Source organism: Peromyscus californicus, unplaced genomic scaffold, assembly GCF_007827085.1.
Source record: "Peromyscus californicus insignis strain IS unplaced genomic scaffold, ASM782708v3 Scaffold_11__1_contigs__length_118956290, whole genome shotgun sequence".
Taxonomy (NCBI): Eukaryota; Metazoa; Chordata; class Mammalia; order Rodentia; family Cricetidae; genus Peromyscus; species Peromyscus californicus.
In genome coordinates this window covers 42,093,826-42,109,055 of record NW_026294402.1, presented here as the reverse complement: position 1 = coordinate 42,109,055, position 15,230 = coordinate 42,093,826, and the positions used below count along the sequence as shown (strand labels likewise).

General features: G+C 42.3%; 1 protein-coding gene across 10 annotated transcripts in view; it reads right to left on the bottom strand.

The window, feature by feature from the left end:
• Positions 1 to 15,230, bottom strand: part of Cadm1 (cell adhesion molecule 1) — a 337,201-nt gene that overhangs the window by 114,055 nt on the left and 207,916 nt on the right. Inside the window, exon 1 of one of the 10 annotated variants that reach the window (XM_052759340.1) lies at positions 1,956 to 2,072. The exons of the other annotated variants lie outside the window; for them this stretch is intronic. Coding sequence (XP_052615300.1) covers positions 1,956 to 1,992 — 37 coding nt within the window. The 5' untranslated portion in view covers positions 1,993 to 2,072. Of the gene's footprint in view, positions 1 to 1,955; positions 2,073 to 15,230 lie in introns of those variants that run through there. 10 annotated transcript variants of the gene reach the window in all.

The following is a 15,230-nucleotide window of genomic DNA, read 5'->3' as shown; positions in this document are numbered from 1 at the left end:
GGCAGTGTACCCTAGAATGAGCAAGTGACTTGCATAATGAATGCCTGAACAACTAACAGCCTCCTTTTCATAAAAGGACAAGGGACTTGGTTGCACTGCATAAAGCTACTGGACCTAATCCAGTTAAATATAGGTCCCAATTAGTAACACAATCACTATCTAGTCAAAGATGGGTTAGTAACATCTATGGCTAGCCTACTTCTGCTTTAAAAGTTACAGAACAAGAGAAGCAATAGAGATGGGGTTGTGGGTACAGGAAAGTCATGGACAGCAAGAATATGGGCAACAGAGTACTTTTTGTGAGACTCTGTGAAGCTGGTCATCCCCTTCCCAAACAAACACTGCTTGGGTAGTAGTCATCAACATGGCCACAAAATACAATGTCCTTTTTCACTAAAATAGAATCTGTGCATCTTATTCCAAGAAGGGTTATAAAAATATGATTCTTATTGCTTGCATCTCCAAAGAGCTTTATTTGAAACAGGGAAGAAAAATGTTAGAATTTGTAGATAATGCAGTCTCTGGATGAGAAGGCAGGGAAAGAAAAGGAACAGGGAATTAATTATCAATCCTATAGAATGAACCTTACCCTGATAGGCAATACAGTCCCTACAGGTGCAAGAGATGAAAAAACTATACCATGCTTAATATATGGACACTTATTCATATTGTACCCGTATCAAGCAAGCCTCACATGGCCTCCAAGGCTCAGATCCTCACAGATCTGCAGTGCATCATCACTACCAGAATTAAATGAGGCAGCCAGTCTGAGTGGGCAGCACACTGCTGACCAGGCTGGCAGGCAGGAAGATGTCAAGGAGGGATGTTTTCTCGCAAGATGTGGCTTTATCAAGGAGCTTATTTACCTAGGAATGTGGTCTCTCGGTGATTAATGATGAGGAATTCTACCTTGACAAGTAACTTATCCTTAATGCGTCCTGCTTAAAAACAGGCAGCCAAGAGCGGCACATCTCCCTAGACAGTTTGTCAATTTCAGCATCTCTATGGAAGAGAAATAAGAGCTTGCTAATGACAACTGCAGGGGCCATGGCCCCTACGGCCTTGACCTGATGTTAGCTATAAATGGATTGGACTCCCAGAGGATTGGGAAAACCCATGCAAGTTCAAGGCAGAATGTGTTTCTCTCCTTATGGAAAGAGGTTACAGAAAATACAAGAGGCTATATCTTCTGCCTGTGCCTTCTATAGCCATGTGCCATGGAAGACTGCTGACCAGAGCTGGGACTAGCTATTCTGAAGAGACCCTAGGTACTTGTCTAGTGCTGGAGGATGGTTCAGGTGGAAAGTGTTTGTTGTGCAGACATGAGGAGCTGAGTTCAATCCCTAGATTATCCACAGAAGGTTGGGTAGGTGTGGTATCACTTAAAATCCCAGAGCTGGAACTCAATGGCCAGCTTGTCTCCATACCATGAGAGTCCCAGAACACTGAAGACCCTATCCCAAGCACAAAGTAGATACCTCCTAAGGAATGATGCCTGAAGTTAACTTCTGGCACACCCACATTCACAAACCCTTCCTCACAAACATGCACACACACACCAACCATGAACACACCCAAACATACACAAATACACAGGCACATAACGAAGAAAATCCATATATTTTTTTTGTCCTTGTGGAGCATAGGAGACAGGTCTTTTGTAGTTATAGAAAAGTCCTAAGAACTCTCAAGAGAAAATAGAGAAAAAAAATAACAGGAGCATTAATTCAGCCAACAGCAAGAGCTTAATTCTAGAGGATATTTCTCTCTCAGGCTCTGCACTTGAAAAGAATATCCTTATAAATGCTATTTTTACATCTTGAAGGGGAATAGTCTTTCTTTCTCTCTCTTTTTTTTAAGAGGGGCGATGATATTTTCAAAACAATTCTCAAAGCATTTTAACCTATTTCCTAGCATAAATTATTCTCAAAGTTGTTGAGTATTTGAAAACTTACCCAGCTTAAGATTCCTAATGGGCACTGCTGGTTTCATCTGCCAAACAATGAAGCTTGTTCTTCAAGGAAATCATTTAGCTCCATGCGGGTTTAAAACGAGTCTGCTAAAAAAGATGGATGTTCGGATCCAGGGCAAATATGCAGTACAAGGTGCACCCTAAGTGGGAACACGTGAGCTTGTCTCTAACCGCAGCAGTTCCAAGGAAAAACAGTTCCTCACACAGAAAAAAATTGACCTTTCAGCTAAACAACCAAGGTGCAGAAGGTAAGTTCAAAGTCAGGATGCTGTATTTAACAGGAAACCGAAAAGACAAAATGTCATGGAGCTGATGCTTAATCATGGTGTTAAATACCTGGTTCATTTTTAAGGTGTACTTCTATTTACAAAGAGACCTGAACTAGTTTACCCAGTGAATCATGCATCAAAGTCATCCACCCTGGAGCTCTGCTGAGACTGTTCAGTTTATCTGAACTCAGTGAGCACGCTTCATCATCATCCCCATCATTATCGTTATTGTAGATTCTAATAAGAAGTAATATTTTTCAAGAAGGTATTTCCAATTAGCAGGAACTAAGTAGTAGATTACATAGATTTCCTCATGTTAGCTTCCCAGGGCCCCTACAGGACACTGAGTAACTTACTTTACAGAGCAGGAAACTAAAAAGTTAGCAACCTGCCTTAGGCAGGGTTCCAACAAAGGCTGAGCTATATATACCATGGCTTTAGCCCTTCACTTCTGAGACAGGCTCTCACATGTAATTGCTAATGCATGATGACCTAGATACATGAAGATGAGGAAATGTGAAAGGTCAGACCTCAGTATTCAAACAGGAATCACAACACAAGAGGTACCTCAAGTTTTGAGCACACCATAGTTAACAATCTGGGTTAACCACCACCGCTGTTTTCTTACTGTAATGCTACAGAAAAACAGCTTAGGCTGCCCAAGGCTTTGTTCTTTCATTCATTTCAAGGAAAATGTTGGTAATTTTCCCTCTGGGGAGCAGAGAAGGGAGGAGTAGCATCTCTCTTAAAGTGTTGTTATATGTGATGGATGACCAAGATATTCTCTATGCAAGTTATGCCGGGGTTTTTAGCTAGCACATCTTCATAGGTCAGTCTCCTGCACAGATGAAGACCATTAAGACCAGAAAGGTCATGAGAACAAGGAGACAGGACTTGGCAATTATTTACTGATAAGAAAGTCTGGAAATGAGAATATGTTGATATTAAAATAGACAGACAAATTAAGTGAGGTTAAGGAAGAATGCAGGGCTTATGGTAAAAGAGGGTCTTCTACTGAGCTTAGAAATTACTGTCCTTTAATGCACACCAAGGCAAACAGCCCCATGAATCCATCTCTTGCCTCTCTGTGGACTGAATTACACTCTACACGATATACTAAAGACAGCCATGAACGGCTTTTATAGCTTTGATGAATGGCGTTTTAGTTTAGGTTGCATTATGAGAACAAAACAAGTGGTCATGAATCATGACATTTTATGGGGCTGCTGCTTCATATAGTTCTCTAAAATTAAGCCTCTAAATTATACTCCGCCCTCATTAGGAAAACAGACCAGAAAGGGGAAAGTATCATAGAGCCTTGCAAAGGAGGGTATAACTGAACTTATGGGGGCTGAGGGAAACAAGGACAGGATAGAGGGAAGACAGGTGGCTGGCTGTTAGGAATGGAGGGGCAGACGACAGCAACTATCAGTAGCTGGAGTTCATGACCCATAAGCCAGGCTCACCGGCCAGCTTTACAGATGACATCTAAAGGAGCAGAGAGATGAAAACATCCATCTGCAAAGGCAAGAGAAGAAAAGGGGTGAGACTGGGAGCAACTTGGGAAGTATTTCTAGAGTATTTACTATCCACTGAGTGCTGTGTAAGACCATAGTGTTGAAAACGGCAGCAGACAAATACAATAAAAATAAAAGTCATTACCTCAGGGTAGTTACCATCCAGGAAGCAAGATGATAACAGATAAGGAAGAGAGAAACGGAAGGAGTGTGCAAATGTCCCTAGGTGCTGCTAAGACAACTCCAGACACTCAAGGGAAGATGAGATCAGTGCAGAAGAGCAGACAATACTTGGCTCTCCGTATACCTTGCCACAGCACCTACCATGCACTGGCTTACATGCCCACTTCTCCCAAGTCTTTTGAGGGCACAAGCTATGCCTACATCCTTTAGTGTGGTATCTCTAGGGCCTAGCATTCAACGCACATCTCCCAAATGGAGATGGACTGAACGCAACAGGAGAGTGAAGCGGGGGGTGGGGGTGGGGGGTGGCAGGTCTTAGTAAGTTTGGAAAGGTGAATGAGCTATGGAGAGGGGAAAGCCATTCCAGAAGATGGAGAAGCAACAACCTGGAGGGTCACATGCACAGACTGTTTGTGCATGAATAGGAGAGCGGGGAGGGGCAGGAGAACAGACATGATGGTCAGAGAAATATTTGTAGTTAGAAGACTTTCTGCTCCTAGAAATGGTCAGTTGTATCAGGGCCAAGAGATGACTCATTATTAACAATAGAAACAGTGGGTCATTTGAATACCACTGACAATGTTGTCAGTTAAGGAGAAGAAAGAATTTCTACACATGGCACAAGAGAGGGGACAATTGTCTGACTGACTGGCTGAATATTGCTCCCTGTCTCCATATCTTTCCACAGATGTTAACGTCAGTCTCCTTGCTCCAGTTTCCCAATTATTTAAAGGTTAGAGTCAGTCAGACAAGGCTTGTTTAAACATAAAAAAATCCAGGGCTTTAAAAACAAACAAACAAACAAAAACCACACCCCCTCCAAAAAAACTAACAAAAAGAAACAAACAAAAAACAATAAAACACATTCACAAGTTTAGATTTTTGTTCTTGTAAGTACAATCCAAATATTAGTTTTTTTCTTTTTTCATTTTCTTCTGTCACAGTGTCTCATAAACACAGTCACTGTGATGAATTTTAAAATGAAAAGAAAAAAATTCTAATGCTCTAAAGGAATAGTTTAAGTTGTACATTAAAGTTGAAGGTTGATATTACTTTGTGCCTGATTACTGTTCTGATTTATTTTTAAAGGCATTTAATCAATAACTAATGTTCTCCTATTTTTAATATGTCTAAGTGGTTAACCCAGGATTTTCTAAGTTCGTTCCTATTAAATGGAATGGCCAAAGTCTTTGCTTCCTAGTTCAATGGACTCTGTCCAAGAATGCCAAGAAAGACAAAGACTCCAAGTGATTCGGTGGCTCAGTCCCATGAAGCGTTCACCCTCGGCCCCTGACAGCTCAATCTCAACGCTTCCTGACAGTATGAAGGATTGCTAATTTCTTGTGCTCTCACTGGTGGTTCTTAAATGTTCACCAATGAACCAAATGTTGATCAGTCAATGCCAAGGCATCAGAAACTAAACTGCCAACCCCCTGATTTATGCAGTCCAGAAAGTCAGGAGAATACCATCTTACCTTACGGGTTTACTATCAGATTAAACACCATAGAACTCATTGTAATTTACAGCACAGGCTATTATGAATGCAATTTATAACTTTAAAGGTGAGAAAGCAGCATTATAACTCATAACACGTACCATCTGACTCTGTTAGGGACTGTCTGAAGCACTCAGGGTGCCTTAGTCCCTATGTCCTTGTTAACAACCCAATGAGGTAGCAGTATTCTTATTATCATTTTTACAAGTGAGGAAATTAAAGCACTGTGGACATTGCTCTGTATGCTGTCTATGTGTTGCTCTGACTTGTTAATAAATAAAGTGCTGATTGGCCAGTAGCCAGGCAGAAAATATAGGCGGGACAAAGAAAGAGGAGAATTCTGGGAACAGAAAGGCTGAGTCAGGAGTCGCCAGCCAGAGTCAGAGGAAGCAAGATGTAAAAGTATTGGTAAGCCAGAAGCCATGTGGCAATTTATAGATTAATAGAAATGGGTTACTTTAAGATATAAGAACTAGATAGCAAGAAGCCTGCCACGGCCATACAGTTTATAAGTAATATAAGTCTCTGTGTGTTTACTTGGGTCTGAGTGTCTGCAGGAGCTGGGTGGACACAGGAAACCTTCAGCTACAACTGAGTTTACTAGCTGGTTTAAGGTGGTCACCAAGAGGGTGAGGAGTGAAGTCTGAGATCACTGACAGGGAGCTACAAGTATAGCGTATGCGATGCCAGGCATGAAGAAGAAATGACTTCAGATAGAAATATGAGGAAAACCTTAACTCACCAAGTAACAAGCGTGTTTTCATGTATTTTATTAAGGAAGGAAGGGAGGCCCAAAAATATGAAGTGGGGTTAGTTTTCTCTCAAGGAAGCAAACAGAAATTGAATAATTTCTCCAAGAGCACATTCGTCATTGGGAGAGTGCCCAGGGCTCCCTGGCTCAAGGGGAGTCCCTCCTTCTGGGCCTCTGTACTTCTCTAGTCACCTGTGTCTTTTACAGGAGTGAGCTTGCGTGACTCACCAGGAATGCCCAGAACTCAGTGCCAGCCTGAAACCTTGACACCCAATATCTGCTCTAAGGGAGTGACTGCAGAGGTGTTGGTTCACTTCTCTGGGCCTCAGTATTTTCATCTATAAGGTTAGCATAGAAAGACTACTGTAAGAAGAAAAGAAACAACACCTGTCATCTCCAAAGTCACAGACACCTGTCAAGTATGAGAGCAACAGGAGAAAACCTCACCCCAAAGCAGAATAACGACCACAAGAACCACTAGCTGACCCCAGGTTTCCAGTTGGCCTTCCGAAGGTCACCCGAGACATGGATAAAAGCTTCAGTTTTCTTTGTGAGTAAACCTAAAATCTGTTTCTAGCCTACTGAAAAATTTATGTAGCAATTAGGCAAGTTTGTACCATTCAATGTAATATACAGTCACCAAGTAGTAACAACAGGCTACATTATAATCCTTTCCTGCAGATCAACATCTCAATGGCCCCATAACAAACTAAATTCTACTTTTCTCAGGCCACTAAACACCTACAGCCATTTTGCCAAGACCCAGCGTGTTCAGCTTATATTCAAAACCCAATATGATATGCATTACTAAAATAATTTAAACATAGAGACCTGACTACTTAGAAAACCATGAAACAAGATTCTCATCACTATGATCTAAAGATATGACAATCTGGACTTCGGTCCTATGTTCGTGTTACGCAAATGTCACTACAAAGCTAGTGGTGGCTGTGTGGAATTCCTGGTTGAGACAAAAGCTAAGTGGGGTAAAACACACATTCTGGTAGAGTCCAACTCATTATGCTCCATGGTGCCGGTTGTCAGAAAACCACCTTCCCCCAATTAAGCAGCAGTTTTGCCATTCAGCTGTCCTGGAGCTCAGCCTCCCCAACAGAGAAGGAAGGAGAGGCAGGGTGTCAGGGACGTGGCTGTACCTCCTGTCACATCACCACTGATTAAAAAGCCTTGGAAAGAACAGGGGAAAGTGCATTAAAGAACAACAGAACCTTTCAGAGAAAGTCCATCCCCCTAATTGAAAAGCAACTCAAAGCTGTTATTTTTAGACCCCCAAATGCTGAATCATTCTTCAAACAATTTTCACAAAATCAATAAGAGACAAGTAGTTCTCCTCCAGACCCCTTCTCCTAATCATTGCCTCTCTGAAACATTGTCTTGCCTTTTGGGTCCTGGTTAGACTGAGGACCAAATTGCCAAAAAGAGGCCGTGACAGTGTGCTGGCCTGGCTCTATTTAGAATGGTGTGCCACTAAGGGAGGAGCTGGCATCTTGCAGCATGCCTTTCTTCTGAGGATTGTATGCTGAACTTCCAGCTCTGAAAAGAAGGTGACTGGAGAGTAGGGGTGGGCTTCAAACACTGGTCTCCATAGGGATGACTCCAGTACCAATTCTTCCTAATCTAGTGAAAGGTATGGCAGACAGAAGGAAGAGAGAAAGGAGATGGGGAGGGAGAAAGGACAGAAGAAACGATAAGAGGGAAAGACGAAAGGCAAGCTCAGGTAGGACTTTCTTCTATTGATCTTAGGCAAAGGGCCAAGAAGTGATGGAAGGTACCTAGTTTAAATTTAGAAAAACTAGTAACAAAGGAAAAAGATCAGAAAGCCAGGACAGTCCTATGAGAGTGCCATGACACTGGTCCCGGAGAGAGACTATGCTGTATCCAAGCAGGGATAAGTGGCAAATCCAGTGCACGGCAGACAACCCAGGCATCCAGTGGACAGCAAAACCCCAGGTAGCAGAGTGGTGATGTGGGACTGCAAGGTGAGGACGGCCTCTAAGTTTCACTCTAATGGTGAGTTGAGTGCTCCAAGATCCAAATCCCAATTGTCTTTTCAGGAAGAATGGTGGGACAGATCACTAGAATGGCTAATCTACTCATTCCTCTTGATAAAGACAGAGCCGATCTAGGATCCAGTCTCTACCAACGAACCAAGACGCACCACACTAGGCACTCTTCAAGGTCATGGACCATAAACAAGTCCTGGTTGAGAGGGCTTACATTCCAGAAATGGGAATCAGATCATTAAGTATGACAACATAGACAATGTTAGCTTTGAAAAGCATTGCAGGTCAATGGAGATGGGAATGTGTGGGGCGGCTCGTGGTTCACACAGGGTGGTCAGCAAGCATCTGTGAGGACATGGCACCCTGGCAGAGTTGGAAGACTGGAAAGAGACAATCAAATGGACAGCTGGGAGGAAGTGTGCTTCCTTCTAGGCAAATGAGCAATAAAACAAGGGTCCAACAGGAAGAATGGGTTTGGTGTGTTCCAGAAACAGCAAGAAAGCCAGCAACAGCCAAGGTGAGAGATGTTGCCAGAGAGAGAATAGCTCAACCTCTAGGAACTCACAAGTGGAGTGAAATAAATACTCCCTTCCAGAACACTAGGAAGTGGGGAGAGAAAAACAAGCATGTTTTATGGTAAGCTTGCAAATAAACTACTATAAGTCTTTGCTATGTCAAGAATTTTATGACTGCATATTTTATATAATCCATAGCTAGCAATCGGTTTCTATAAATGCTATGTGTTTAAACTAGTTTATAGTGAAGAAAGGTATATGGAAGACAGAGAAGAATCTGCATGGCCAGTGCAACTTGGGATCCTCCCTTGAGTGGTAACTTATTTCTCTATTTCTTCCTCATTTCTCAGGAAATTAGGCACAGTTCCTCCTGATTCCTGTAGAGCTCATGCATGCCTCAGTCCTGGCACTTACAAGGCTTCCCTGTCACTGTCTGACCTTTGTCTCTTACTAGCTATAAAATATCGGCTACCATCACTGCAATAGCCTCTCTGTTCTTACAGGTGAAAAGAGTGAATGAGAAATTGGAAATGGCTCAATTTTCCCATCTTCCACAAAGGAGGCAGATGACCCAGATAGCCTAGAGATCACCTCGGTCACAGGTGCCATCCAGCTACTCCCAGGTGAGGATGAATGACTTGTTGTTTAAAGCAACTTTTCTTAAGCTGGGCATGGTGGCTATAATTCCTGGGAGGCTGAGGCAGGAGGATTGCTGCCAATTTCAGGACATACTGGGCTATATATTGAGACCTTCTTTCAAAATAACCACCCCCAACGATCTTCATAGTAGGTGTCTTTAAGAAGAAGTGAGGGTACTGAGGGAGCTTCAGCAAGTCTAGGGATGAAGAATAAGAGCCTCTTGTTTTTAGCGATGTTCTGGAGTAGAACTGTAGACTAGAACCTCCTGGGGTAGGGAAGGCATTCTCTATTTGCACTGTCTGAAAGGGTGGCTACAAACCATGCAGCTACTGAGCACTTGAAGTGTAGCTGGAGTCAATGAGTAGCTGACATTTTGGGTTTGTTGAGACAAAGTTCGGTTGCATAGTATGTAGCCCACTGGCCAGAAGCTGGCAGTCCTGCCTCCGCCTCTTGAGTGCTGGGATTACAGGTGTTCTCCGTCCAGTCGTGAATGGGATTACAAGTATACTCCATCATACGCCACTCAGAATGGGGATTGGTGTGCCACTACCCCTGTATCCGAATGGGACTACAGGTGTGCACAAAAGTCCTGCCTCCAAACTTTTATTTGCATTGAATTTTGCCTAATAAAGATTCACATAGCCACAGGGGGCTAAGCAGCAGCTGAAATACACAGTGAAGGCCAAAGGCCTCCTATAATGATGGCTTGTTTCTCTTTCATATAAGTCAAAACTGATTTTAATGTGTTTTCCACGATAGTTGAGTTTCTTTGTACTATGCCCAGAGCCTGGCACAGTGTGAAGGATTCTCAGAGAGTGTCTGAAAGAAGTGGAGGGAGGTTTGAATAGGAAAAGTTGGTGTTGGCAGGGCCTGGAAATACTGTCCATGGATAAGCTGGCACTTTCTACACAGGAGCTCTGAAGCCCTAAAACACTTCTTATTATATTTATTTATTTAGCACATCTGTGTGTGTGTCTGAGAGAGAGAGAGAGAGAGAGAGAGAGAGAGAGAGAGAGAGAGAGAGAGACAGACAGACAGACAGACAGACAGACAGACAGAGACAGAGACCAGACAGAGAGAAAGAGACTCTGCCTGGTGGATATGTGGAGGTCAGTGAACATCCATCAGATGTTGGTCCTTTCACCAAATGGGGTCCTGGAGATTGAACTCAAGTCTAACGGAATTGGAAGCAAGCACTTGTACTACTGAGCCATTTTGCTGGCCCCAAGATACTTCCGATGAGAATGTCTGTCTGCATAGTCTGTACAGCATACTACTGTGGTGGGCTCAAAAAACAAACAAACAAATAAATGAACAAACAAAACGAAACCCAGACCAAACCAGCAACAACAACAAAAACCAGAAGAGTTCCAAATTAGAGAAGACTTTCTGGTCCATGGGGGCTGCCTCTGCAGAGCCGAGCATTCTTGTGAGAGCCCACTGCAGGACGCCAGACAGGGGGGAAGTAACTCTACTAATGTCTGCTTTTTCTAAACATCTCAAAAAAAATCAGGCACACTGTGTGGGAGGAATGAATTTTTTCACCTCATTTGTGATTTTGAGTAGGAAATTAAAACCTGTACACAGGAAAGAAATGAGGACCTGCTGTATTTGATGAGGGATGCTTTATGAAGCGTTTATTATCGGGGACGAATATCAAACGAGAAACCGAAACTACACAGAAGCCCCAATAAACCACCAGGATTTGACAAAATAAAGGCTGTGCTGATGGGCTTGAGCTGTTGATGGGTGACTGATAAAGAAAATAAAAGCAGGGAATTAGAACAAATAAGACGGATGATGTAATTAGGATCTGAAAACAAGTGGTGAGGGAGTGCGACCGGAGTCTCTTGGCCACAGAAAGTAAGCGATTTCAACTGCAAGTCCAAAGTAAGGCTTATTTAGAATGCATACATACTGTAAAAAAAAAAAAATCTATATTTAAATACCCAAACATCAAGTTGGGTGCACAGTGAGCTCTGGTTTGTGTTTCCTGGCATTCTCTCTTCAGCATACAAAACATCTCTAAACATAAAGCACAGATCACCTTCAGCTGCCTGACATTAACTCCATCCTGCTCCCTACTCCTTGTTCTCATCTGATTGCCTTCAAGATAGTGCAGTGCCCAACATGAAAGGATTACTATAGCAACGCGGGAAGCTCTTTTTATCAGCATGGAGGAGGCTGGGTGGAGTGGCACAGGAAATCCAGAGCGGAGAGTAACCAGGAGTACCCACTCTCAAACCTTCCTGGAGATCCTTCACAGGAGGATGTGTGTTCCAGAAAATGATTAATGCTTTGGGTGGGGAGGTGCCATTCTAATTGAACATACAGTAATTTTGAATTTTCTTTTTGTATGATAAGATAAAATTATTGAATTTCTTTCTCCAGAGGCTTTGTAGAAAAAAAGGAAAAAAAAAAACCCTTTGTGGAAGCAATATCTTTGGTGTCTCAAAGATAGTCTTTTCATATGAAACAAATTCTGCATTGGGTTACTCAAAGCATCCACCTGCTTATCAATCTAAAAGCTGCATCTTTAAAGGTCACGAGTGAAGGAAAATCAGATAGACTCATTCTAATTCCTAGCAAACGGGAGCTCATTTCTCACCAATCCACCCCGCAGCGCTCAGTGGTGTGACCTTTCACTCACAAAGAGAACAGCAGATTTGGGTCTCCCATGCAAACCTTCCTTCCTCTTCAGGATTTAAATGCAGTTTTGATATTATCATTACACCCTTCCATAACACTCCCCCGAAAGGGCCTATACATTAGTGTGACTGCCAAAATGCCCAACTAAATCTCCCTTACTGTTACTTGGGCTTGGGAAGGAGTATTAATTATATCAAATACAGCTTAGTATACAGTACTCCACAGCCAGAGAAAGCTTGGAAAGCGTGTGACTTGCAGTGGTGAGCAAGTAAAAGATTAAAAATGAATATCTAATTGCATGTTGGCGCTTTTAAATTTGGCCTGACAAATTCGGCTGGAGAAAGAATTCTGAGAGGGTGCAGAGCAGCCCATCTGTGGCATTTTTGGAATTATAGGTGCCCCGGTGACATTAGGAAGTGATCTATATATTGGGAAGCTATGGCAAAAACAATCGGCTGAAAAACTTCATATCCCGGAGTAATGCAGACTACAGGCTTGTCTTCTGTTTGCTTACCACCCACCGAAACAACAGCTGGAGGGGTCAGCGACCTGGTGTGACCGCAGAGACACTGGTTTCTGAGCAGCCACTGACAACCTTGTTCAAGTGTAAAGTCAAAGAGACTCCAGATACACACAGGCACACCCAGATGGGAGGATTAGCAGATCAGCTCCAAGGCCGCCATATTTACATTAATTTTACATTAGCATGCAATACTTGCAAGACTATTGTTCATGGGTAGAGGAAATTCATTTCTGGTATCTTAGGTAGTAATTGTCAACAATCTAGTTTAATGTAAGTGTTTTAGGCTCTTTATTTATATACAAGGGGAAATGGTTTAATGGGAAAAAAAGGCAGTCAATTCTGTGTGCCTCAGTTCCCCTCACATGAAAGAGGGGTGTGACACAGCCTTATATGAGCTCAACTGAAATTCTCTGTGGAGGCCAGACCAAATCAGATGCCTAGTACATTTTACATGAGTGATAATTAATAATTCAGAGATGACAGCGTTTCTTCTGAAATAATAATTGCACTTTGCAGTGTATTATTTTGGACCAAGTATGCTGCTACATCCAATCCCTCAGGAATCTGTATGCTGTGCAGGGCACACACTAGCATGCCCATTTGGTTGAAGAGAAAAAGGAAACCAGGAGGGAACAGCAGTGTGGAAGATGATATTTGGAGTGCACTCAATGGACTGGACCTCAGACTTAACCAACCCTTGACAAGTGGAGTTCTCTCCTATCTAGAAACAGGATTCACGATTGTCAGAAATGTTGTTTTCTTTTTGCACATGTTGAATCAATATTGATATTCTAATTTAGGAAACAAGGATGGCCCTTGCTATTTGCATATTGTAATAGCCTTCAAGATAATTATGGGATGGATCTTCTGAAGAAAGAAGCCACATGTTTACACTATTCACTGCCTTTAGAAAAGTAGGATATATGACATTTACCAAATGCTGCAGCAATTAGCCTTCACTTAAGCTACTGTGAGGAAACAACATTAAGAGAGAAAAATAGAAAACCAACATTTCCAACGACTTCACAGCTAGAAGATGAAAGGTAACTTCTCTGCCCTATAGAGCTCCACAGCATGTGAACAAGCAAACCCAACTGGTACTTCAGTTTATAGTCTACTGTCTGACCAAATCCTAACTATTAACTTGAAGCGCACATATAAAATGTTACTTATGCACAATGTACTGGGGTCATGTGCTGATGAGACCACCATAGTCGCTTTTGATTCATTCATAGCCTTAATAATATTATTGGCTGTGATTTAATTACAATACACTTTGAGTTTGTAACATACAGTCCAATTTATTGAAGTCCCAGTTTCAAGCATTATAATCCTTTTCCCCTTTGGGTCAACAGGCCCATTACAGTATTTATTTAGAGAAGTACATAGGAAAATGAAAATATCATATCTTAAGTTATTTTATAAGTACATCATACTGGAAATTGACAATGGTTCCTGGTTTCCACCATGGCTGCATTCAGAGAAGCAGAGGAAAGCACCTCCACAGTGTGGGTAATAAGCAGGCCGCTGTGAAACACAGCCCTAGAGGAAAATACCTCACACCTCTGGGACACCTACCAAAGCCTCCTCACAAGGAACTGGAAGGTTCTCTCAAGGGAAGACATTTGAGAAAGGAGGCCTCAAGTTGGATCCTGAGAAGCATAGTCTCCTGTAAACTAGATACACCCACAGCCTGTCCTCTTATTCCTCAAACAACATCTGGCTGAACACTCCCACCTAGGCATGTTCCCTTCAACCTTGGAAGCCCATAACTCTCCCAGCCTTCTTCCCATCTCTGGCTATTTGGGGGTTTATGCTTCCTACTCTTCCCATCCACTGTTATTCTCCTGAGGGTCCCCACTAAGTAAGAGGGCAGAGAGCAGACTCTCAGATGAATATAAAATCTTCACAATGATTAAACAGAGAGTGTACTTGTTATGAGACCTCTCACTCCACAGACTCATGGAAGCTCAAGAGGACAGAAATGCTTGTATTTTTTGTTTTGTTTGTTTGTTTGTTTGTTTTCGAGACAGGGTTTTTCTGTGTCCTGGCTGTCCTGAAACTTGCTCTATGGACCAGGCTGGCCTCGAACTCACAGAAATCCACCTGCCTCTGCCTTCTGAGTCCTGGAATTAAAGGTGTACTACCACTACCACAGCCCAGCAGTGCTGTGGTATTTTAATAAATTCACTTTGTTTAGAGACATTTCATCAGATGTTATCAATCCAGCTGTTAATGGTGTACACATCTGATGCATTTCAACCATCTTCCCATAAAAATTTACCTAAACTGTCCTAGTATAATAAAAACTTGGTAGTCAGAAATTGAGATAAAGGCCTGATAAATCAAAGGAACAGTGGAGAGTTGATTGGCTGACCCTCTTCTCCATATTTTTCTCTGTCTATCAGCCCTAGAATCCCCTCCCCACACCGGAATTCTCACTTCTCTCTTCCTGTCTGTATCAGAACTTCTCAACTCTCCAAGTACTCTATGGCTAATCCAGTCAGTCAATCACTGACTCTGTTCTTTGATTTAAGGTGGCTTTATTGGCACACTGGAATGGCTATAAGAACAATTCTCCTGCAATATTTTCCCCTTTTTGTCTAAACAAAAAGTAAAGGTTTTAACTCTAACAAAGTAAAACTATATACAATAAGAACAATTATCGAGTAAGAAATATATTCACAATGTCCAT